The sequence below is a fragment of the Pleurodeles waltl genome, chromosome 2_2 (genome assembly GCF_031143425.1).
Source record: "Pleurodeles waltl isolate 20211129_DDA chromosome 2_2, aPleWal1.hap1.20221129, whole genome shotgun sequence".
NCBI lineage: Eukaryota > Metazoa > Chordata > Amphibia > Caudata > Salamandridae > Pleurodeles > Pleurodeles waltl.
The window spans coordinates 587570767-587595182 of NC_090439.1; the positions used below are offsets into that span (position 1 = coordinate 587570767).

The 24416-nt window shown below is 44.5% G+C and overlaps 1 protein-coding gene across 1 annotated transcript in view; it reads right to left on the reverse strand.

Annotated features, from left to right (window-relative positions):
* LOC138276821 (ethanolaminephosphotransferase 1-like) overlaps positions 1 to 24416 on the reverse strand; it is a 355017-nt gene that overhangs the window by 303846 nt on the left and 26755 nt on the right. The window contains exons 3-4 of the mRNA XM_069219207.1: positions 20995 to 21103; positions 15841 to 15915 (exon numbers count right to left, since the gene is read on the reverse strand). Of these exons, the coding sequence (XP_069075308.1) occupies positions 15841 to 15915; positions 20995 to 21103 (184 nt within the window). The remainder of the gene's footprint in view (positions 1 to 15840; positions 15916 to 20994; positions 21104 to 24416) is intronic.

Genomic DNA, 24416 nt, shown 5'->3' on the forward strand with positions numbered 1-24416 from the left:
TTACGGTTGAGGTTCACTGACAGAGTTGAATGTGGGCTGCAGTACTGGAATAGTAACAAAACACATGGTCAGAAGTGAGGTTTGTTAATGGAGATATGTGTGGAACCTAGAATTGGCATGCCAGTTTTGCAGAGTGTTAGCCTGGAGGTGCCCTGGTAAATCTGCGAGGGGGGCCCAGCATTGGAGTGGCATTATCTCTGAACCACAGAAGCAAGGAGTCCTGAAGGGGATGTGTCTGAACCTTAGTGCTGAGAAGAAATGTGCACTGAATGTGAGAATTGATGGATTCTGGCGGAGCTGTGTCCCATCAACAGTGGCGTTGGATGTTAGACTTGAGGTGCACTGGCTGAGTCGTGTTTTGCTCTTTTGGGTCCAGTATTGGCTTGGCAGTGGGACTGAATATTAGATTTGAGGCTCTGTAATTGAACTGTATGTGAGCGAGTTCCGAGTATAGGAAACAAAGTGATCTCGCTGGGGTAGAACTGAGGTGTACTGATGGAGCTGCGCTCAAGGTCCCAGTACTGGAACATCAGTGTGTACTGACTGTAAGAACTGCGGTGCTTTGTCAGACAGCATGTGTGGGGTTTTGGCACGGGCAGGGCTGAGGGGCTTGGAGTTTTTGAACTGAGGTGCACCGATGAAGATGCGCTCAGGGTCCAAGTACTGGAACACCATTGTGTACTGACTGTAAGAACTGAGGTGCTCTGGAAGACAGCATGTGGAGTTCTGGCACTGGCATGGCTGAGGGCTTGTAGTGTGTGAACTGAGGTGCACTGATGGAGCTGCAAGTGGGATCCCAGTATGGAGCAGAAGTGGGCACTGTCCCTAAGGATTGTGAAGCCCTGGTACAGCTGGGTGAGGCGCTGCAGCACTGGAACAGCAGTGGGCACTGAGTGCTTGGAAGGAGGTGCTCTGGCTGAGCTGCATGTGGGTAGTAGAGCTGAAAGAGCAAGGATGCCATACAAAGGTGTCCTAGGTGACATCAGGTTACATCTGGGGGTGGGGCTTCTGGATGGGGGGAACGTTCCTGTATGCTTGTTGGGACAAAAGTGGGGGTAGCAGGTTAATTTACAACACCACTTAATTTCTTAATTAGGAAAGGCCAGTCACATCTGACTAAGAAAGCCGGAAACATCAAGCAGTCACAGTTTATTCCAAAGTTCATCAAAACAATTTTGTGGTGTGCAGCTAGCACTGCTAATTTTGTTGCAGACCCTGGAGTAAGAAGCCCTGGGTGGCTAGGCTATAAGCAATTACAAGCCAGCCTCCCTTGCTCTCAGCACCAGAGACCACAGGCAGGCAGACCAAACGTGACCAAGTTAACCTTGTTTACAGCTAAGCTCAGAAACTGAGTTGCTCTGGCAGACAGCTTGTGTGGGGTTCATGGCACGGGGCATGGCTGAGGACTTGGAGTGTGTGAACTGAGTTGCACTCAAGATCCCAGTACTGGAGCAGCAGAGTGTACTGACTGCAAGAACTGAGATGCTCTGGCAGACAACATATGTGGGGTTCCTGGCACGGCTGAGGGCTCGGAGTGTGTGAACTTGGGTGCACTAATGGAGCTGTGAGTGGGATCCTGGTATGGAGCAGAAGTGGGCACTATCTCTAAGAATTGCGGAGCTCGGGTAGAGTTGATAAAGAAAATCCAAGTCAAGGAAGGGCGGGAGCCAGGCAGCTGATAGAGGGTGCAGAGAGCCCACAAACACCAAATGAGACCAAGATAACAGCCTGATTTATAGCCCTGTTTACAGCTTCAGAGCAAGAATGCTCTGCAAATGAAAAGGGAAAGCTTCCCTAGACAGGAGCAGGAAACAGTAAAAAAAAAAAAAAGTCCCCTACAGACCAGATAAACAGGACAAAGCGTAATTTTACAGTAGTTGGTCCATGCTCCTACCTAGAAGAAGGAGGTACAAAGAGGCATGACTGACCACTAGCAAGCAAGGTTTTTTAAATTACACTGAAACTAACAAATGAAATAGCTGGAAGCCCACAGAAAAAGTATACAAGAGGTCGTATGCTTACACTCGACCTAACCAGAAGATTACTCAGGCAGTAAAAGGCAGCACCTATTTTGTGTAATATTTAGCTTCCAGCCTCTTTTAAGGACTATGCCTTGCCGCATATTGCATTGTTTGGTTACTGTGTGTGCAAGACTATTACCTCACAATAGTTAACACAGCAGTTTTGCTGGACATGAGGATTTTTCCGATATATGTGGAACTGGGAATGTGAATACTTCTGCCCACAGGGAAGTCAGAAGCTCAGTCTTGAGTGGATGTGAACAAAGTGAGCTCAGGTTATTTTTTATAAGAATGGTGTCCTTTACTTTTTGAGGTTTGGTATAAAGACCTTGGAGATTTTGAACATGTTAATCAGATTGTACCGAGAGCGATGTTCACCAGACAAGATAATCCATAGTTTATTCTACAGAGGTTTTTAGCTTCAGAAAACTGGAAACATAGGTGCATCTGTAGCTGTAAGATTACAAGCACTGCTTTATGAATAATCTAGAGTCATGATGTTCATACTGTACAGGTCATATTTTAACTGCAAGTTGTCCTTACAGGGTTTCATCTCCACTGGATCCCCTTCTATTTATCTCCCCACAAAGTTTGTGTTTATGACTCCATTCAACATGCATCATTCCTTTAGCCAAGTGCCCCAGGAGAGAGGTTGGAGAGTATCCCTTACCAAAAAACAAAGGAGTGCCTTTTAATAAGAGAATCTAAAAAACTGACAGTAACAACTTCTCATCACTTGCAGGATTTATTGCCTGGTGTTCCTCCTCTAATCCCATCACTCTAAATTTTGCCAAGATTCTCCATTTGCTATATTCTATGGATACCACTTCATAGTGAGGGTGGTGAAAGATTACATATTGCTTCTGCATAAGTGTTCAGGTCCTTATATATATGGATAGAGTGGTTGTCGGGTGGTCACTGTGGGACTTAGCATAGTTAGATAGAATCTGCCACCCTAGACATGTCTACTTAACCACCCCAACGAGAAGAGTGATGGGCATATGGGATTTACTAGCAACTAAAACTGGCCTTACTTCACTTCCTTCACTGTAACAACAGCACAAAACCAATCCTTCATTCCTGGAGACTCCTTTACTGATTGTACCAAAACGAAATGTAGGACAGTGTGTGATCTGTTTGAGAAAACAGAACAATTAAACCCTTTCAAGAATGTAAAAATGATTTCCAGGTTCCTGAATCCAGCCACCTGCAATATTGTCACTAGACACTAGGCTTTGCTCCCCCAAAATAAAATGACCACCATTAATCTTGTACAAAGTGTCTTGGGCATTGGTATAATCTTCAGCATGTGAAGGGAAATGCTCCTCAGTGTACCTCAAATATCCCTTCCAATGTAGATGGGAAATGGATCTACAGGGAGATATTCCAGAGTCTAGATGACAAAGTTTGTGGAAAGACACATCTAAATTATTTAGACATGTTCTGTTGAGAGAGAAGGCATATGAACACATTTAACAATGGTATTTCACACCACTGTATCCCCATTGGATCTCCCCACAGGTGTTAGTTTACTGTTAGAGATGTGTTATTAGAAGGGTACCTACACACATATCTGTTGGTCTTGCACAATTATTATTGTCTTTTGGAAGGAGGTTCTGGGTCACATTAACAACTTCATAGGGTACCCACTACCAAAAGACCTGCCATGCACACTTTTGGAAGTCAAGATGCCCACCCAGCAGACATGACAGACAACACATGGGAACTCATACAGTACATTACCGGGCAGCTAAACAACTAATACCTCTTTAGTAGAAAAAGAAATATCCACTCCCCGCCCCTCACTGCGCTTTGGTTTGGTAGGTCCTGGCATAATTATGCCATGGAGGGGTTTTCACATTCTCTGACAAAGTCACAACTCCATGTTAGATCATGGTTATCATGGTGGCACCCTCGGTTCAACCCTTCAGCTCTTTGAGTAGATAGGCAACCCAAAAGTCACCTTCTAAGTGGCCACCCATTTGTGGGAGTGCACAGCATCCATGCACTTCCCCAACTTGAGCGTCAAATGAGCATAATATTGTGAGCCAAGACACACCCACTCGTGAATTCTAAACCCTGCACAACATGTAAGACAAGCCTATACTCAGACCATGAACATTTTGTTTTGTGATTATGCTTAGATATACACCAATAATCATACAACTATGTGTTTGGACTGTTTCATGAGCTGTACCATTGTTAAAAAAATAATAAAAATATATTTTTAGTAAAAAGCATACATATTTACCATGCCAAATTCCACATATGTTGCATTTCTACTGAACCCTTTCTTGCTGACAAAACCTATCAGAGAAAAATTGCAAGCATGCAGTAATTGCCCACTAACCTGCCAGAATGGTGGAGGCTTGAGCCTCCATGCCCAAGAAGAGAACCACCCATTATATCTAGAGATCCATGCTTGTCTGACATGGGTCTCTTTGATGAAAGTGCACTCATCAGTGAGGGAGACGTGCATTCATCTCAGTTAAATGCCAAGTAACTGCCATGTTTTTCACCCAGCTCAGGATTTTCTTTTGCTTTCCAGCAACAAACCACCAAAGTCAGTATTGTTGGTGAACATCGGAAGGAAAATCGACTTTATGTGCAGTTTCCCATCCTCTAAACAAAGGCAGAGTTTGGTCACATGGTGGGTTGATCACATGGGTGGTTGGATGCAGGGCCTGTGACTGCAGGCCTGGTCCAGCAGCATAACCAGAGGCTGTGCACAGCTAGGTTTGGTCACACTGGAACTTGGGTGCAAGGCCAACCTTGCGGGCAACTTGACTACTTCGATCCAAAGTGAGTATGCAGCAGGGTGTTGCTTCACTAGGAATTGTGTTCAGAGCCTGGCAGGACAATAGGTCCCATGGCCAAACCCCGTTGTGCACAGCTGACAGCCATATGAGGGTTAGATTGGGTGCAAGGGGGACTGGGTGCAGGGCCTGGCTTTAGGCCAGTGACTATGGCCAGATCTCATAGCACAGCGGCCAAAGGCTGTGCACAGTGTGGGTTGGCCACACAGTGCTTTGGGAGCAGGCCCTTCAGCAAACCCCCCACAAAATGATCAAAAGTCAAGTGTTGAAGGAGTTGGTCACATAGTTATTTTGGCACAGGGACTCACAACTCCTTGGAGCAGGTACATGATGATGCATAAGAAGCTGTAGGTAGGCTCTGAAGCCAACCATGGCAATACCTGGATGCTTTGGCCAACCCCATCTGCCCATGCCCAAGACTGTTTGCAGTGGAGACTGGCCATTGACCATATTCTGTGGCTATCCTCTATGCAGTGAGGGATGGCTGCATGGGGGGCTGACCGTAAGCTCTGTCTCTAATTATGACCCAAAGCAGTATATCTAAAAACATGACTCACAAAACTTTGGCAAGGAAAATTAGAGGGTTTGTTTGTTCATAAGATATTAAAGGTACATTTTTAAAAAACTGAGACATTCCCAGTGAAAAACATATTTAAAATGAATGTATGGTTGCAAAACAAGTCAAACACCACTGAAATGGTTAGTAAGTTCACAGGTTGTAGAATTTAAGATTAGGATAGCTGAACTCACTACTAAACTGAAGCAATGTGGACATCCCACAAGCGTCTGGTCTTTGGCTAGAAAATTATAAAACACGTCAATTGCCCAAGGGTAGAATAACATGTCTACAACCTTTCAGTGTTCCCAGTGTTTCCCAACTGGGTACCGCAGAAAATCAAAAACACTAGAAGATCCTGAATGTGTGCATACAGTTATTACCCCCCACCCCTCCCACAGAGGTTCACTTTTAAGTGTAGGACTAATCTGAAGGACCAACAGGTCCCACAAGACCTTTGTAGACAATCCATAAAAAAGTGAAAACATGCATTATAGAGCATATATGCACATAGCGATAGGTTGCCTGGCCACAAACTGGTGTCTTGTTTTTGAAGGGCACATCTCATTGCAATATCCAATATCCAGGAACACCAAGATACTGGAAATGAGTGGCTGTTACAGCTAAAAGAACAAAAAAAGATTTTCTGTCTACTGAGCCATGAACATGGACTGAATGAGAGTGTTGAATGGTAACTATTGCTGACCTATCGTCATGGAAGACTGTCCTTTTGAATGGCAGATACTGTTGATCTATCATCAAAGAACACTGTACCTGTATAACCATAAAGATTGTGTCTAAGTAAGATTAACTGTTCCATTATTCTTTCTTTTAATAGTGCCATTGACTGCCAATCCATTTAATGTCAAATGCGGTAGGTCATTTGTGGGCTATCCATTGTCGAGACTGGTTTTGACCTCTAAAATACACCCATGAACTGGCCTATGCACACACAGGGGTGCTGACTGTCTTGCTTTGTACTGCTTAGTTGGCAGCCCATTTCCCCCCAAGAATATGAGATACAGGCAAGTGCTTTCCAGGGAGACAAAATCTGTTTTTGATTCGTTGTATCCCAAACCTATGATTTTGACACTAGATTCTGTGTCTGGAGCTCTGAGTACTGTGGCCACAAGGAGGTTGTTACTCCTTGATCCAGGACCTTCACAGGTAGAGACAGAGCTGGCTATGCTTTAATCCATTTTAAACTTCCTTCAGGATGTTGCAACCCCCTCTGAAACACCATCAGTACCACAGCTGGAATTTTTACTTCCAAGCTGTCCCTTAGCATCACCATGTCATTCCCTGCTTAAAAGTAGTTCCATCACAGCAACAGAGAAGATTCCACTTCAGCCAGCCTCTCACTCATGGAGACCATGTTCTTAAATATGATTTCACTGATGTTTTAAAATATTTAGACTTTTTCCTGCAATTAAGAGGCTCTTGGAAAACACAATAGTAAGTCATGCGTTTAATTATAATTATAACTATCTCATGGACTTTTAAGCAAACACAGGAATTCAAAACAGTCTGTTCTGCAAGTTTCAGTTCTAAAGGGACACAGCCAGTGCTTTAAACAGAGATACAGAAGTGCTGGTACTCTCTATTCAGAGTACCTATTTGCTCCTGAGAAATGCTGGTACTCTCCCATTAAGCTTACTGCAGCAGAGCTGAAAAGTGCAAGAAGCCAGGTAGTCTCCCCCTTTAGAATTTTAGAAGTACAGGTAGCCAGTACCTGACAGTACCTGCCCATTTTAAAAACACTGGGATCAGCATGATTAATGGCTCCCACCAATAACCATAAGCTGTCAGGCTCTTACAGGGTGAAATGACATTCATGCAACTTCTGCATGCTTATTTGTTCCTGAATTAGGCAATTCTCCATCCACTTGCAGGTTGTTCACTAAGGGCAGCCACCATGTTTCTAAGATTTGAGGGCAAAGACACATATGCGATCATGTAGGTCCAGTTTTGAGTTGTGATAAAGCAGAGTGGCCTTAATCTAATAAGAATAAGAAATCGATCTGTATTAATCATCTAGAAAAGTCTAATGCCCTTTTGGTGTATGGACACAAATTACCTACACATTCATTAATGTTTGTATCTTGAAAAAATGCTTTGGTGATTGTCATAACCACTTAAAGGCACTAATTGTTTGAGGACCATTAGATTAGAGAGCTGACCTGCTGATTTGCCAGTTGTGATATTTTTGCCTGAGGCACAGATCCTGATGAAGTCATAGCATCATGTCCGACCTGTAAAAAGTAACAAAACATGCTGGCCAGTTAAATAAGGTTGCTGCCTCCTTCACCAAACTCAAACAATGCTTCGATTTTCAGGAGGTGGGAACTCCATAATTATAAGAGTAATTCAACCATGGGTTGTGATGTCTCTGAAATCTATTCATTCCCCGAAGATGGTGTAAATCCTTTGCTGCTCGTTCCGCTACACAAAGTCCCGAGTTGTCTGAAGTAAGACTTTTATCATGGGAACCCCTTTTCCAGGGCATGGTAATTGGAGTGTGAGAGAGGATGCAAGATCTCTCTGCCTAACTTTATGGTTTAAATCTTTTTTTTACTTTTAAGCAGCAAGGTAAAATAACCATCCAACCTCCATCCACTGGCCGGTGGGGAACAACAGAAGAACAACAACTCAGTAGGACAAGCAAGAAAAGATAAGAAGGGAGCATATTCCAGGGTAAGGATGACAATGGGGAAGGAGTAAATGTGTGTCGACAACCTGAGAGACTGAGACACAAGGTCCAAGGTGGAAAAAAGGGGGATGTGAAAGAGACTAAAAATAACATGTTATGCTGATTTGGGTAGGTGTGTGATTGGGGTGTGTCAGACGAAGGACACGCAGTTATGTCGGGCAAGTCAGTGGTCTAAATGTGTTGGCTAGGTACCTTATGCATGTCTCCCATATCTTATCACTCTGTGGTAATGTATTGGTCACTACTGCTCTCAATTTCTCCATTCGTAAAAGCTCCCACAGCAAATGCAGACAGTTCAGTCTCGTCGGGAGTGTATCAGAACACCAACAAGCAAGTAAGACCTGTTTGTGGCTCCACGCACAACAGTCATGGTGCATCCCTTGGCAGATTTTAAGGGGTATGTCAGGGGATTCTGAAGGCCCAACAAGATGTAGCTAGGGAATCTGGGGACGTGAGTATTATTAATTTCATCCACCGCTGCAAATACCTCTGCCCAGAAGGAAATTATTTTGGGGCAGTGCCAGAGAAGATGTGTAAGAGTGCCAATCTGTCTGCAATGCCACCAACAGGTATTGTCCCCACCCTCTTCCCACTGGGCAACCCTTGCTGGTGTGAAGTACCAATAGTGTGCAATCTTAAGAAGCATTCCTTTGCCAGAGCTACTGTGGGTGGGAGCATGGGCTCAGTGGAGGATGTTGCCCCATTCTTTAATGGGAAATGTACTCTTTCATTTCTTCTCCCATCGTCGCTCCATTGATGTTTTAGAGGGTGCTTGTGGGGTATCAAGAAATGTGTATATGTCAGAGAGGAGTCGTTTGTCGGAGAAGCGGATGAGGAGCCATTTTTAAAAGGGTGTTAGGGGTCGACCTGCATGGGTGCAGATCTGAGGTTGTGAGACCCAATGGCAGATGACAGGCTATTGCCAGTATGCAGTGGACTGGAGACCATAGGCAGACTAAATCTAAGTAAAGACCATAAGGCTGTTCACATAAAAGAAGTCACCCACCCTCTTGCAACTGGCATCCTGCCACAGTGTGAACGCGGAGCCATGGAGCCTGGGATGGAAGTCAGGGTTCCCTATAATTGATGTCTGGGGTGAAATGTGTGTAGATAGTTTCTGTTGGGTTTGTACCTTGTCCCAGACCCCAAGTGTAGCTCGGAGTACGGGTGACATGTAGACCCCCACCGGTTGATGTTGCTTCAGGAGCCACAGTACCTTCAAAATATGAATGCCCACCATTGCCTGATCTATAAAACACCATTGTTTTTCAGCGCTAGGCCTAGACCACTCCACAAATAACAAAGCTGTGCTGCCTGGTAGTAACATAATAGATGGGGCACCCGTAGCCCTCCCTTCGATTGGGATAAATATGCATGCCTCTTCGCCATGCATGCCTTTTTCCCAACCCATATGAAGTACTCAGTAAGGTGCTAGAGCTTATCAGTTACCCAGGGGGGCTGAAGTGGCAGTATTTTGTGATGTAAAGATTTTTCAGTAAAAGTGTTATATTAAGAGCTATCAAGCATCCCAGCCAAGAAAGCCCATAGCCCCTCCACTTAGACAGATCGGATTGGGTGGTCTTTAAGATCACCACATAGTTGTGTTCAACAGTGCATCCAGGTGTAGAGTGTATCTGTATGCCCAGGTAACCTATGCCTTGCAATGCCCATGCAAATGGGAATCGTGTTCCAACTGAGCCTTCGGGATAGTGAAGTTTAAAGAAGAGAATTTCAGTATGTTTGTTTTGAATCCAGAGGTCAAACCAAACATTGCCAGTTCGCTCTTCACAGCTGCCAGAGAGACCTGGGGATTTGATAAAACCAGCAAAACATTGTCTGCATACAGCGCTGCTTTATGTTCCCTGCCTCCCATATGTATCCTGGTGATGTTCTGGTTGCCACACATCCCATTCAGCAAAGGGATCCATCTATAAAACAAAAACCAAGAGAGAAAGAGGTCAACCCTGGTGAGTGCCCCTGCCGATACTAAAGTGTTATGACATGGGTCTGTTAACCTTCACCATTGGCTTAGGAGATGTATAGCTGCATTGGCACACTGATGGAACCGTGAACCCAGGCCAATCCATCAAAAACGAGTGAAGATATGGCCGGTGAACCCAGTCAAAGGCCTTCTCTGCACCTATAGAGAAGAGAAGGACTGGGATATGAGAGCACTGTGTCTTTTCCAACAGATGACCAATATGCTTTGTGTCTTCATCACAGCCTCCCTTAGGTATAAATCTAGTTGGGTCATGATCCACTAAGCCTTGCATGTAGGGAGTAAGACGAGTCACCACAATCCCCGTAAAAATCTTGGCATCTAGATTAAGTCAAAAGAAGGACAGTAGGAGGAGCACTGCTCAGGGTCCTTACCGGGCTTGGGGAGCACCTTGATCATGTCAAGTTGCATCGTATCTGTCAAGGTGTCAGCAGAACTAAAAAAAGTTGTATAAGCATGCCAATATAGAAGCTAATATTGACCCGAATATTTTATTGAAGTCTGAGCTATAGCCATCTTGCCTAGGAGCCGTGCCTTATTGTAAGCATTGAATGGTCATTATTACTTTGTTGGCGGTGATATCACTTTCTAAGGTGGAGGCATCATCTTGAGGGATGGGAACTTGGGCTAAAAAAGAAGTGTCCCCAGCATCTAGCTCCTCTGCTGTGTAGCATTTGGCATGGAACTGTTCAAATTCTTGTACAATCTGTTAATCTTGGTGTTTTGTGGTACATTCAGAGCCGTAGGCTTATCTATCCTGTTCTGAACAGCTTGGGAGCAAAGGCGGTAGGCCAGCAAGCGTCCCACTTTTTTCCCTCTCACGTAATATTTTGGTTTTGTGCGTAATCGGCCTTATTCTGCTATATCCTTATCAAAGGCCTTACGTTGCTTGTGAGCCACTGTACGTTGACGTTGCATTGAAATGAACCAGTACGTTTGTATGTGTCCTCTAATTCCTTTATATTGGTTTCCAACTGAGCTCGGGTATTGCGTCAGTCTTTATTAAGGCGAGCTGCTATAGCTATAAACTGACCCCGTACAACAGTAACCACAGTAATGCCATACATGGATCCGATGTGCCTTTAGTAGCTAAAAAGGAAGTAATAGTGGTCGTAATATCACTAACTGTTTTGTCATAGGTGAAGAGCTTGTTGATAAGGCGCCAAGTTTGGTGGGTGGTGTGGAGTTAGGAAATGCACATCTAAGGACAATTGGGGAATGATCAGAGAGGGAGGCCACTCCGATATCCACTGTCATAGTCACATTGGTAATGCGCAGGGATGTGAGGAAGAAGTCAATTCTAGCATAAGTCTGGTGGGCACTGTAGAAAAAGGTGTAGTCTTTTGCGGTTGGGTGTTTGTGTCACCACACGTCCACCAATCCTTCCTCTGTTAGCCATTGTTTGCATGCTGGGGTAAGAGCACCAGTCTGTCCTGTCCTCTGGATGGACCTGCCGATAGGGGCATTGGGAACTATGTTAAAGTCTCCCCCTTTGATTAGGTCTGTGTCAGGGGTATTAAGGACATAGCCTATGGCTTCCTTAAGGAAAGTTTCCTGGTGGTCATTTGAGGTATAGAGGTTTGCCAATGTAAATGTGCGGCCATTCAGATCTATTAGCAACAATAAGAACCTGCCAGGCAATTCAATATGGGTTTGAATCACCCTCCCTGAAAAGTGAGTAGCGAAGAGAATCACCACCTGCCTTCTTTCCTTACCCCGTCAGAAGTATTGGCGGTCAAACCATCGGGATCGTTAGCACTTCCAGTCTGTTTTAAGCAGGTGGGTTTGTTGTATGAGACAGATGTCCGATTTATCATCCCTGAGAAAGGAAAGGAGCAAAAGGCACTTCACTTGGCTTTGAGACCTCTGCCATTCAAGCTAAGTATGTTAATCATAGATAAGCAGGTATAAGGGAGCCATAGACAGCAGAGAGGGCTAGGTGGTGCGCATGTACCCCCATATGCCGGCTGCAAGGTAGTGCCAGCAGTGTATGTGAAAAAAGCACAGGTTATCAGGTGAGGTGGGGAGAGGAGCAAGAAACAGATCTACAAATGAGTTCCCTGCCTAGAAACATTGAAAACCAAAACCTGAGGGTCCATGCCGTCTGCAACAGTCTGTAGCGTTCCTCCAGCGAGGTGGGGTAAGGGAGCTCCGCTGTGGAAAAACACAGCCACTGTGAAGGGGGATGGTCCCGAGGCCTCTATGAGTCACAGACAATATTAGTCCAGAGCCTTGCAGAAGAGGTAAGCCCATTGTCAGCTGCTTTGCCGGCATGTGGACAACAGTTGAACAACCAGCCCATCTGGTTCCGATGCACTATCGCGAAATTGAACTTGTGTAGCAGCACTGCCCTTTCCTTGTGGCTTTCAGTCTCTGTGGGTTTATGCACTTGCTTCTTCGTTGAATGTGTACAACAGTGGAACCTTGGAGGGGTGGGACATTAAGCCTTACCATAGAGACAGAGTGGATCATTTTCCCTGGCCAGCGTCCATATCCAACAGCAGGTGGGCTTCATCTAAGGTTCTGATGCTTCTAGCAATGCTGTTCCAGACAAAGTGGATTCAGAAGGGCTGCCTCATTCATATTTAATTCCTTTATCATGGAGGAAGTCAGTCAGCGGCCAAAGATCCTGGTAAAGCTAGACCTTTGTGCCTTCAAAGTCAATGGCAACCACCAACAAGCCTTGGCAAATGCAAGAGCAGCAAAAGCAGAGTTGCAAAGCTGAAGAGGACCAGCAAGGCCCGGGGGACTTAACCTTTTGAAGGGAGTCTAAGGTGACCCTCAGTAGTCGGGAGAGCCAAAAGAAGCAGTGGAGCCCCCACAGGCAACCCACTGGTAGCAGGCACAGTAAGTCACAGTCAGGCCCAGTCAGCACACCTGAAGATGAGTCCCATGTCGCTGGAGCAGCAGAGAGGATACTCTGCTTGGCAGGAAGAAGTGCCAGGGGCCAGGACTACTCTGAGCCTGAAGATCCCTTGGAGCAGGGGACAACAAGCCTTCGTAGCTGCAAGAGTTGTGGTGCACAGGGGTACTGTCCTGCTAGGAGAGGCAAGGGCTCACCATCTCCCAAGTTGGACAGCTGGCAGAGAGGACCAAGAGGACCACTCCAGAGCACCACCTGTGAAGCAGGATCCACGCAGTTCCACAAGAGAGCAGATCCTTGCAGCCAGACATCATTGCTGTAGGTGCCTGCAGGTGCAGAGGAGTGACTCCTTCACTCCAAGGGAGATGCCTTCTTGCTTCTTGGTGCAGGCTGATGTCTTGTCGACCCCCAGAGGATCGACAGCCGGGGAAATGTTGCAGTTGCTCGAAGGAGCCAGAGAAACAATGTTGCAAAGCGAAGTTGTCAGAGTTTCAGCCTTGTCGGTTCCTGAAGAGTCCAGTTGCGGTTCCAGTGGCCAGAAGTCAAAGTAAATGATGCAGAAGAGTCCTGTTCGAGTCTTGCACATCGAATCTGAGGACCCACCCGAAAGGGAGTACCTAAATAGCCCTAAAAGGGCGATTGCTCACATAGCAAGGTGACCACCCAGAAGGAGGGGGCTGTGACATCACCTGCCTCACCTGGCCACCTTCAAGATGGCAGAATCACGGGGCCACATGAAGGAGCTCTGGGCACCACCCCTGGGGTGATGGACAGAGGAGTGGTCATCCCCTTTCCTTTGTCCAGTTTTGTGCCAGAGCAGGGGCTGGGGGTCCCTGGACTGGTGCAAACTGGTTTGTGCACCCACTTAAGTCATTTGATTTTTAGGACGCTGGTGGATGTTTTCCTTATTCTGATTGTGGCTTGTGTAAATGTCAAACAAGATAATTGGTGCTTACTTATCTGGGGAGACTGAAGGAAAAAGATGGACAGGAGGTCTACCCTAACTCCTAGTCCACCCACCTCATTTAGAGACAGGCAGACCATAGGTTTTCTGTCAACACAGCCGCAGTTGGCTCCGCTGATGGAAAGTTCCCTCCGATGGCCTGAGAGAGGCATCAGAGAAATGGCATTACAACACCCTCTCTATCTATTTATTTGCTGCCCATTTTTATTATTATTTTATTATACTAATAAAAATGTCTATTATGCACTAATAGTGTAATAAAAATGGAGCACCAAGAGTTGGACCATGACCTTTGGTGACAAATGAAGTAAGTAAAAAGAAAACGTTTTTACATTTAAGTTAAGTGCACATGTGCGGGTGACTGTGTGAGAGAGAGCATGTATTTTTGTATTTTTGTGAGTGGCTGTGTCATCATGTTTACTACCGTTCAGGGCAAATATTACACCCCAGTACTTTCAAAGATCATCAGTCGTCACTGCAAGAATGGAAGGTAAAGTGTGTCGGTGAGCACAGGTTATTTTCAGCACCTTCCACTGAAGCCAGGACTTTACCTATTACGGGCCTGATTACAACTTTGGAGGATGGTGTTAATCCATCCCAAATGTGACGGATATACCACCCGCCGTATTATGAGTTTCATAGGATAAAATGGACTCGTAATACGGCTGGTGGTATATCCGTCACATTTGGGACGGATTAACACCCTCCTCCAAAGTTGTAATCAGGCCCTATGTTTTGTAATATAAATAAATTCAGTGAACTGCACAAAATAAAGAATGTTCGTGCCTTGCAAATGATCATGAATCAAAATATATTAAGAATAAAGAAGAATGTATTAACAATAAAGAATAATTTAAGCAAATAACATAGTTCAAATTCTTTTGTGGTCAATATCAACTAATATATGTGCACATAATTACTGTTGTTTTCTATGTATTTTTAGGGTGGAGCGCAAAGCGCTCTGTCCCTGGTGTAATCTCTCTGTGGGCTTTTAACCACACCCATGTCATTACCATCCGTTTCTTTGGTTCGTGGGCTTGCCTTTTAAAATTCACTTGATTTAATTAGTGAAAGGCATGCATACCCCATGCCTTTCTGGTGTTTAGCACACCGACCAGCTACTGAAAACATATGAGGCTCAATGTTTTCTGTATGGTTACTGGACTACTTTTTCTCTTTATTTCCTAGGCAGAGCAATCTCACTGGGCAGTAGTTGAGCGCTTTGCATGACATCGACCCTGTTACATGGATAATTGCACTTTTGCCAGTTACATGGATAATTGCACTTTTGCCATATGTTTCACTGTGAGCAAACTTCTGTTTCCTTGCAAGAAAAGTCCAGTTAGGAGTTTACAATGCTAATAGCTTTAACTTGAGCAAACGCGAGACCCATTGCATTGCAAATGCTTGTTCCCTTTGCCTGTGATTTATCGGTGCATTTCTTGTTGCAGTATGCACTGAAAAACTATTAACTCATGAGAGTTTGTGGTGTTAATAATTTAGGTTCCAAGTGCTATATCCTCTTCAAACAACACATAATCCTCCATGAAATGTTCCACTGGCTTTTCATGTCAAAACCCTAATGTAGGTGAAATCTATAATAAATATTTCTCTGTGTTGTTATATTAAGCACCCTGTTATTATGAACCTCAGGTGGTGACAGTTATTGTGATGCCATCTGGGTTAATGTGACCACTTCCTAGGAAGAATGAGGGACCGAAGTACACAATATGACTTCCTCTGATGCCATTAAGGTTAAAGGGTGCTTGATGTCACTTCTTCTATCGCTGGCATTTTAATGATTTACTTCACCATCTTACATCAGTTCAGTTTTCTCCTAAAAAAGGACAAAGCATTTATTTCACACTAAGAAATGATTTCTGATAGAATCTGGATGTTTCCATACTGTACCTAATCCATACGCAAGCAGGGTCGCCAACGCTGAAAACAGCCAAACCCAAGTAGGAATTGGTTCTTGACCAGTAACTGGAAAAATGAAAAAAGGAGCAGCGACTCAAAAATAAGAAATTACAGATGTAAATGATACCACACACGTATATGTAGAGCACAATTTCACCTATGTGAGGTCTACTGACGATGTTGAAAGTAAATGTCTTGTTACCCAACTCATTGGAACTCATTATCAATGTGGAGGAATAAAAGCTGAGCAGAGTTGCTGGAATTTGAACCAGTGATAAAGGCATCAATCAGAGGCTCTTGTAGGAGCCACATTAATCCCCAGACCCACCTAACCCAGCAAATGCAAGAAGATAGCTTTAAAAATAATAAATACTAGTAGTTGTTATTAAAATTCCAACTTGAGCAGCAAAAGATGGAATATTAGCGTTTATTCCCAAAGACGTATTTAGGAATCTTAAAGATCATGTTTACCTATACAAATTCTCAATTTTGATCAGTGGTGATATAATAAAGTACAAACTGTTCATCAATGTATTAATAAACTTTGTAACATATATGTGTTGAAACAGAAAACCTCACTTTATTATGACAGATGTACACCCCTGCCCTGTGTGCCCCATCTCCATGGATATCTGGATCCGTGGTACTAATTTGTGGTCATGGGCGAACATGGATCATGCGTGTGAACTAGGATCTTGGCTTGTCTCATGTGCTGTTAGACCAGAAGGGGAACACCAAGCAACACCCTAATATTGTAGTGGGCTACTGTCCTTACTAGGATTAATGTGATATGAGTGTGGTAGTGGCAGCATCCCCATTTTCTGCTTAGTAGTGATCAGTACTGTCAACAGGCTTTTCTACCTGTGTCATGGGAGTGGCTCCTTCTGACCCACTCATGTAGAGTTCCACTGTCCTGTACTTAAGTTATTCTTGGCCTACATGGAGATTCTGTGAAGAGCCGGACAGCTCATGATACTTGCATCTGCATTCTGAGGTGTATGTGGGCCTACAGATGGTACATACCACGAAGGCCTGTGGGTTCTATTTTCGAAGCACAGGGCTTGGACAGCCTAGTTTAGGTGCGGACTGCAACCCCCAGACAGGACATGTGGATTGCTACCATTCCTGAGGGCTGAAGTGTAAAACCCAATGGAGGAGGGAGAGCAGAACATCCTCTGTGCAAACTAAAGGTCAGGGAGATGGAGATTCTGATAAGGTTGGCCCAGTAGGACCAGGAATTAATGAAAAGGGGAAGGCTTAGGTCTTTATGAGGCATATGTCAGTAGAGGCTGACAGGTAGGAGTGATCCCTGGTTACTGCCTTGGCCTGTGAGTGGTTCAATCACAATTGGAGCAACTCCTGTGGTGAGGCAGGCTGTCCATTTGACAAAGAACAGGGCAGAGGAGAGAGAGCACTCTAAAGAAGCTGACACTCACAACAGGAATAGCAAAGGACCAGATGCTCAATCGCAACCATGTTGGGATCTCGGCTACAAAGTTGGAGCACAAGTTGTTCAACAGCACTATTTTACAGCTGGATTCAACTGAAGAGAAAATCACCAAGACATCTAGTTGCTGGAAACATGACTAGGGACCAGGGTCTGCTAGTCTCCCTGAGGGGCCATTATCCTGGCAATATAGACCTCTTGTCCAGAGTGTGGAGCGCCAGCTTTTTGACTGTCTCCCAAGACCATCGGGTCCTGTGAGGAGGAGAGCACCTCGAGGGAGCGTGAGTCAGCAGTGGTCTTGCCGAGTGGATCCTGGTGTACGAAGTGTGGGACACCTTGTCTAGTTGGGGCCTTTGCAAGAGTGCGAGCTGTCCGAAAGCCCTTGCAGAAGCTAGGGCAGTTGCCCTGTGTTAGCTGAGATCGGTGATCACAATGAGCCAGAAGGGGATGATCATGAAGCAAGGGCTATTGCTCCTGTGAGAGCTGAGATCAGTGACCCTTGTGTACCAGGAGGGGGCCACCATGAGAATAAGGCCATTGCTTTTGTGACTGGGAGAGGGGTCTCCATGAAGATAAGACTGACTTCTGTATGGGAGTCTACGTCAACAGCAGCCAAGTGCCAGGTGAGGCCACCACGAAGTCAGGACTGTCTCTCTGTATCGTCATACCAAGGGTGCTGTATAGAACACTACCTGATTGCCACATGAGAGAGAGGTCCAACACTTACGCAAGCCACGTGAAGACTGAGAAGGTTCTACGTGTCAAGGGGGAAAGACTGCAAGAAGTTGCAGACCTGCAGCATCTGGAGACTGGAGCCCAAGAAGAAGCACTCCGGTGTTGCCAGCTGCCACGGGATCTGGTGAGACTGTACAAGGCAGTCTGACCTGATGGTCACTTGCATAAACTTAGCACCTGGCACTGCAATCATTGACTCTTAAGGCTAAACCGATACGCTTGTAACCATTATTATCGAGTGGGTAATAACCAAACCCACTAGAAGGAAAAGAGGGACTTTGGGATTCCACGCAGGATGACAGTAGTGGCCTGGCATCAACAGCCTGTGGGGATTACTTAGTGAGTTGTTTCTGTGGTCTGTGTTTACATTAAAATAATCATATTTTGTCCTAAAAATCAAGTATTTGACTGGACAATCGTCTTGTTGACATTACTGTTTCTACTGTGAGTCTTACGAATGCTTGGCTTGGGCTGCTCAACCCACCGACAATCAAGTAGTGAAGGGCAGTACTTGGCCCAGTTGCTCAGTGCACTTGGAGGGTTGGACAGCAGAAATACAAAGCCACACCCCCTGTTTGCCCCATGACATTCTGGAAGGGGTTCTGACAATACATTTACCAGTTGACACAGATGTTTAATTACTATTATTTATTCTTTATACAGCATTCTTCTTGGCTTAGGCGTTAAACAAAAGTTACAAAATGCTATCTTGTTAAATATTTAGAGAAGCCAAACTCATTCCTTTATGCAAGCAATTCTAAAAGTCAAAGATATTTGCATTTAGCATTTTGACAATTCAAAAAGTTGGCAATCACAGTTTTAGCTACAAAAATGTGCATATTATTGGTTTGTTTAAATCAAATTTCAACAAGAGATTAAACAGCATGAAAGAAAAATAAATACCAGGATGTTTTCAAAGAGTTGCATGGCAATGATGTACATCTCATATATACCTAAATTCCTTGGTCTTTAAAACCTAATATTGCGGGTGCCGGTGATATCACATCTTAAATCATACACCCTTGCAGTGATAAGGTTTCAACAGAAACACATCAAGTATACATAATAATGTATTATGAGACAGTCTTCATGTGGGACACACATGCAGAAGTGGATAGTCTCAAAAATCTACATCTCCCCCAGACTACACAAATGTCCATCACATTGAGATGTGAGTGCTCTTATGCGTGTTGGCACCACCAAGTCATGCTAACCCTTCTCACAGTCAAAGATCCGCGCACCATTGGTCTATAGTGTGTTCTGTTCTGTTTTTGGAAAGCACATCTGCCACCCTTGGGCTTCCTGTCGCTAAGAACAAAACCATGCCGACAGATAAAAAACACAGAAGATTAAAACAAGTGACTTTTGTTGCTTTCTGACTGTAAAGTGAGTTGATTAAGGCTGAAGACGTTTGGGGAAGTTATTCCATAGCTTCGGAGTACAGACTCAAAAGCTCCGTCCTCACAACCACACCTTTCTCTCAACCATTGTGACGTGAATGACGCGGTTTTCCACACTTGACATCAGTGCTACACACCGAGGAGTCGGGGGAATTAAACAAAGTTCTCGAACAAATGGAAATGAATCACAAATAAGTACGAGAAGGTTTGAAGACCAGCTTAGAGGAAAAATGATAACTATAGTCAGACCAACGTTTCTACTTAAGAGTAAAGGAAAAAATCTGACAACAAAGAACACTAAGATTCTCTTATCCAATTAGAAGATGAAATTCTAACTTCATATGCGGCTAACAGTTCTGCTTCACAAGCTGCGAGGGTAAAATTCTAAATTCATGTGGGTCAACAGGTCTAATTCCCGAATTATACACAAAGAACATCTCCTTGTAAAGCACTGCCTGGCTGCTCACTTATAAGATCTCTGCTACTCTGACTGAAGCAAGATCATGGAGTGTACAGTAGCCTCTGACCCATTTTTGACTTTTACTGGAAAACTGCGTTTCCGTCCACCCCCTATGGTACTTCCTCTGTGTGACGTCTCTATTTTAGGGTCTTACACAGTCTTGCCACTATGACTATGTAGTACTAGTTTTACTTTACGAAATGCAAGCACATGTACCAGGTCCTCCTTATGATTCTTCGGATCTCCTGTTTCCATGTAATTTACCTCACCTCGCTTTCCTTACCTACCCCTTGGTTCCGAGTGGCTCTACACCCTTCACCCTATCAGTTTGCGGCTCTTAACTGCCAGGTTCTCGCTGATACCTATATCCTCAGCGACACACTTTATTCAGAACAGTCTCACATGTCATATGGGTCTCATGTGTACCCCCGTCGGTTTCCCCTTCACTGGAGTAAATGTACTAAGTTCATGGCGGCCATGTATACAGGTTATCACTACCTACAAAAAGTGTTCCCCAGCAACTCTCCAGTAACATATGAATGAGTAATGTCCTTGCACAGAGAGAAGGGGCTCGGCTTTCTGCCTGGTGTCCCCTTAGGCTGCATTTACAATCATATTCTGATTCTGGGCCCTGGACCCTACTTTTCTGTATGAAAGTATCATGTGACATGAGTACGTTTCTGAAGAAATTAGACTTCAGTACAACTTTAAGGAACAATTGACAGTTTATATATTTGCAAAAGTGAATCATGGAAATACCTGTGGAACGAAAACGAAGGCGTTATCTAAATTACATTACACTTGCATAATTGTTTATTTGAACATTATAGAACTGTTGTCTCCTTACTCCATAAATTGTTTGCATTCTAGAAATTAAAGCAGTATTTCCAGTCCCGTCATGTTACAACTAATAATGTCCAGATCCATGTTTTAAGCACAATAAGTAATTAGGTCAACCAGAATGAACAGTGAAATTTAACAGATCTGAGGGTCTTTTATATTCCAGGCAGACTGAAGAAAATGGTGCACTAAATACAACAGTTAAAAGATTTGCAGTTAGCAAATTAGCAATTTAGTTAACTGTGCTATCTTAAGTCAATTACCTGATGAAGTGTACTCCCAGTCATAAAATGATAATATCAAAAATTTAACTAAAACCAGTAGAAATCCGGAAAATGTTAACAGATTGGGAGCAATCCAGGCAGGCACTAGCTGAAAAAGACAAAAAAGATGGACATTAGATATCTAGGTTGCAAGTTAAATACTGAAATTTTCATCATTGTAAAACTGTAAGGAAACCATACTGTAGTTAGACAGTTGCCATGTTTGCAAACAACATATATGTACATTTGATGCAGGGTTACAATGTGTATCTCGTTTGGCTTCCAGTGACGTGCACTGAACCAACAGCACTGCCTTTCATAAAACTGCAAAGCGCGTTTCGCGCAAACAGTGGCAGTTAACATAAATATCTGATAAATATCGTCTTATATTTTGAATGTTTTGAGGATTACCCTTCTCAAAGCCCGGAAATTGTACAAGTGCCAAGTGTGAATTGCAGAGTAAAAACAAAAACAACCATTGGCAAAACCAATAGGTTGCGCCCAAGGCTTTAGCATTGTCAATGTTCTCTAGACATGTTTCACATTAGCGCTGGCTGCTATGTAACATGGCTTAAAGTAAAGACAAACAATTGCTACGAGCCAGACATCCATCATAGTGCTTTTTTTCTTTAAGCCATGTTGCATAGCAGGTGACGCTACTCTGCAAATTGTCTAAAAAATAGAAGGTGTCAAGAAACACGAGAGAGGTGGGGCGGGGAGGGAGCAGCAAAGGACAGCAGAAGAATGGCATGGAGGGGAGCAGCACAAAAGCAGCAGAGGGAACAACAAAAGACAGCGGGAGGAGTGCAAGGAGGAAAAAACATGGGGGAGCAGAAACAGGCAGCAGGAATATGTCATGTGGGGAAGCAACACAAAGAAAGAGCAGGGGAGGAGGGAGGGAGCAACTACAATGGACCGTGGGTGGAGGGATGGGGACAAGCAACATGAGGGCAAAACAGCGGAAAGGAGGGTTTGGGGGAAGCAACATAAGGGAGATGCAGGGGCATAAAAAGGGAGCAAGAACAACGGACAGTGGGAGGAGGGCGGGGACAAACAGCAAGAGGGAGGAGAAAGGGAGCAACGAAAGACAGTGGAAGGAGGGCTTGGGGAAATCAACATGAAGAAGGTGCAGGAAATGAGGGAGGCAGAAGCAACAACGAACAGTTGGAGGAGGGATGGGGGACAAACAACACGAGGGGGAGACAGGGGAAGAAGGTGGACGGCAGAGTGCCATGCATTCTTATAAAGTGCATGACAAAAAGTTTAAAAAAGCACCTTCAGGGGCACACACCCCAGGAGGAAACAGGAGGAATAAACCAGTAATAAGCATGGAAACAAAAGTGGTGCGGAAGTCAACCACTGGTATGTGATGGTAAGTAATTGGAGGGCTTAAAGCCTGTGCTGAAAAAAATGAGGCAAAGAAATCAGCACTTTTAACGCCTGCTCAGAGCAGGCGTTAAAAGAAGTCACACTATTGTATTCAATGGGCCTCAATGGGCTTTGCAGGTTTAGCTATTTGATGCTAGTCCTGCAAAGCTCCAAATTAGCATAAAAAATAAATAAAGTCTTGGGCCACTTTTAATTGTAAAGAGGCCTTGAAACAGCTAGTTGAATTGTATACGCGTCGAAACTAAGGGCCTGATTTGGAGTTTGACGGATGGGTTACTCTGTCACAAACATGAGGGATATCGCGTCTGCCATATTAGGCACAATGTAGCGCAAAGACTTACAAAGTGGCTCAATGCATGCATGATCCTAAATGACGCTAATGTGGCACAAGGAGAAGCTAGGAGCTCTTAAATCTGCCCCTAAGTTTCTTATGCTAATAATTGTGAACTCACTGGTAATGTAAGTTTAATGAAATGTGAAAATGACTCTGTGATATAACTTTGCAATTGATATCAGATAATATTTGTACGTGGCTGTATTTTGATTCGTAGAGGTGTGATTGTTTTGCTTTCTTCATCTTTGAGATGGTGATTTCTCCCTATCTGGCACCATGTATGTATTATATTGACATTTATACTAGGCATTGTCAAGTTCAATGACAAATACATGCATGCCATGGAATGTCGCCATGTGCCTCGAGTAAGGGCAGGGCATTACATTTTTTTAAAATATATTTTTATTGTCATTTTATCAACAAACATTCAAACAACTACTTATACCTCAGCGCCCTCCCCCCTCCCCGTACTTCTATTTCGGCTCGGATCCTGATGCTCCTTCCTCCCGGACATTGTCACTCTGAGTTAGTCCCAGTACTTGCCTGGCATGGTGCTAGTCTCTATGCGAGATGGCAAAGCTGTTCTCAGCTGAGTCTGACTCCTCCGAGGATGCACTTTGTTCCAGAGAGTCGATTGTTGGGTCTTTTAAGCGATCTAGTAGGCTGTCCCATTGCTGCACCCCTTCCACGCTCCCGGTCCCTCTTGCCATCTCCTGGTGTAGCGCCTCTCCCTCAGCTTCAGCCCATTTGATTAATGTGTCCCGCCATCTAAGTGCTTGTGGGCCTCTGGGGTCTTTCCAGTGCATTGTGATTTCCCTTTTTGCTAGGATCAATGCTAAGTCTATATATTTAGTTGTGGCTTTCTTCGAGCGAGGTCTGGGAAAGCCTCCCAACAATGCCACTGCCGGGGTGGTTCCTAGCTTCCTGTTTGTCACTGTCATAATGTCGTGTATAACCTCTTCCCAGTATTGTTTTAACTCTCTACATTTCCATAGCATGTGTTTCAGGTCTGCCTTTTGCTCTGTGCATCTAGGGCATGCATTGTTCATGCTGTTATACATTGACGCTATTTTTGCAGGGCTAAGGTATGCTCTGTGATATATGTACTGTATATATTTATCAGTTTGAAACGGGCGTTCCTGGATACTCTGTAAACATGGGTTGTGATGTTTCCCCAGCGTTCGTCATCTATGTGCTCCTCAATGTCTGCTTGCCAAAGGGCCTTTAGAGTTTTGAGAGGGGCTAGCGTATCTGTTTGTAGTGTTTTGTAAATTGTCGATACCACCTTCTTGTCTCCCCCTATTGTACAGATGACATGGCATCCAGCGTGTGTGGGGGGTTCCCTAACTCCCTGTTTCCAATGTCGTTGTACAAATGCTATTAATGATTTGTGCATGAGGAACATTCCGGGTGGTACTCCGTAGTGTGTCATCATCTCTGTGTATGTCATGAGCTCTCCGTCTCTGAAGAGCTCCCCCACCATGGTAACACCATATGTCCCTAGTTTTGTGATCCCCACTATGGAACTCCCTCCAGAAAGCAGGGCCAGGCACTTCAATGGTATATTCGGTGAATATGGGGCTTTGGTTCGTGTGCGCTGTAGGCTACGCCTCCAACAGGTGCTTGTGACCCGAAGGTCAAGCGGCCTTGTCTCCCTCTTTCCCTCAGGTGCCAAGAGTATCCCTGCAAGAGTTGTTAC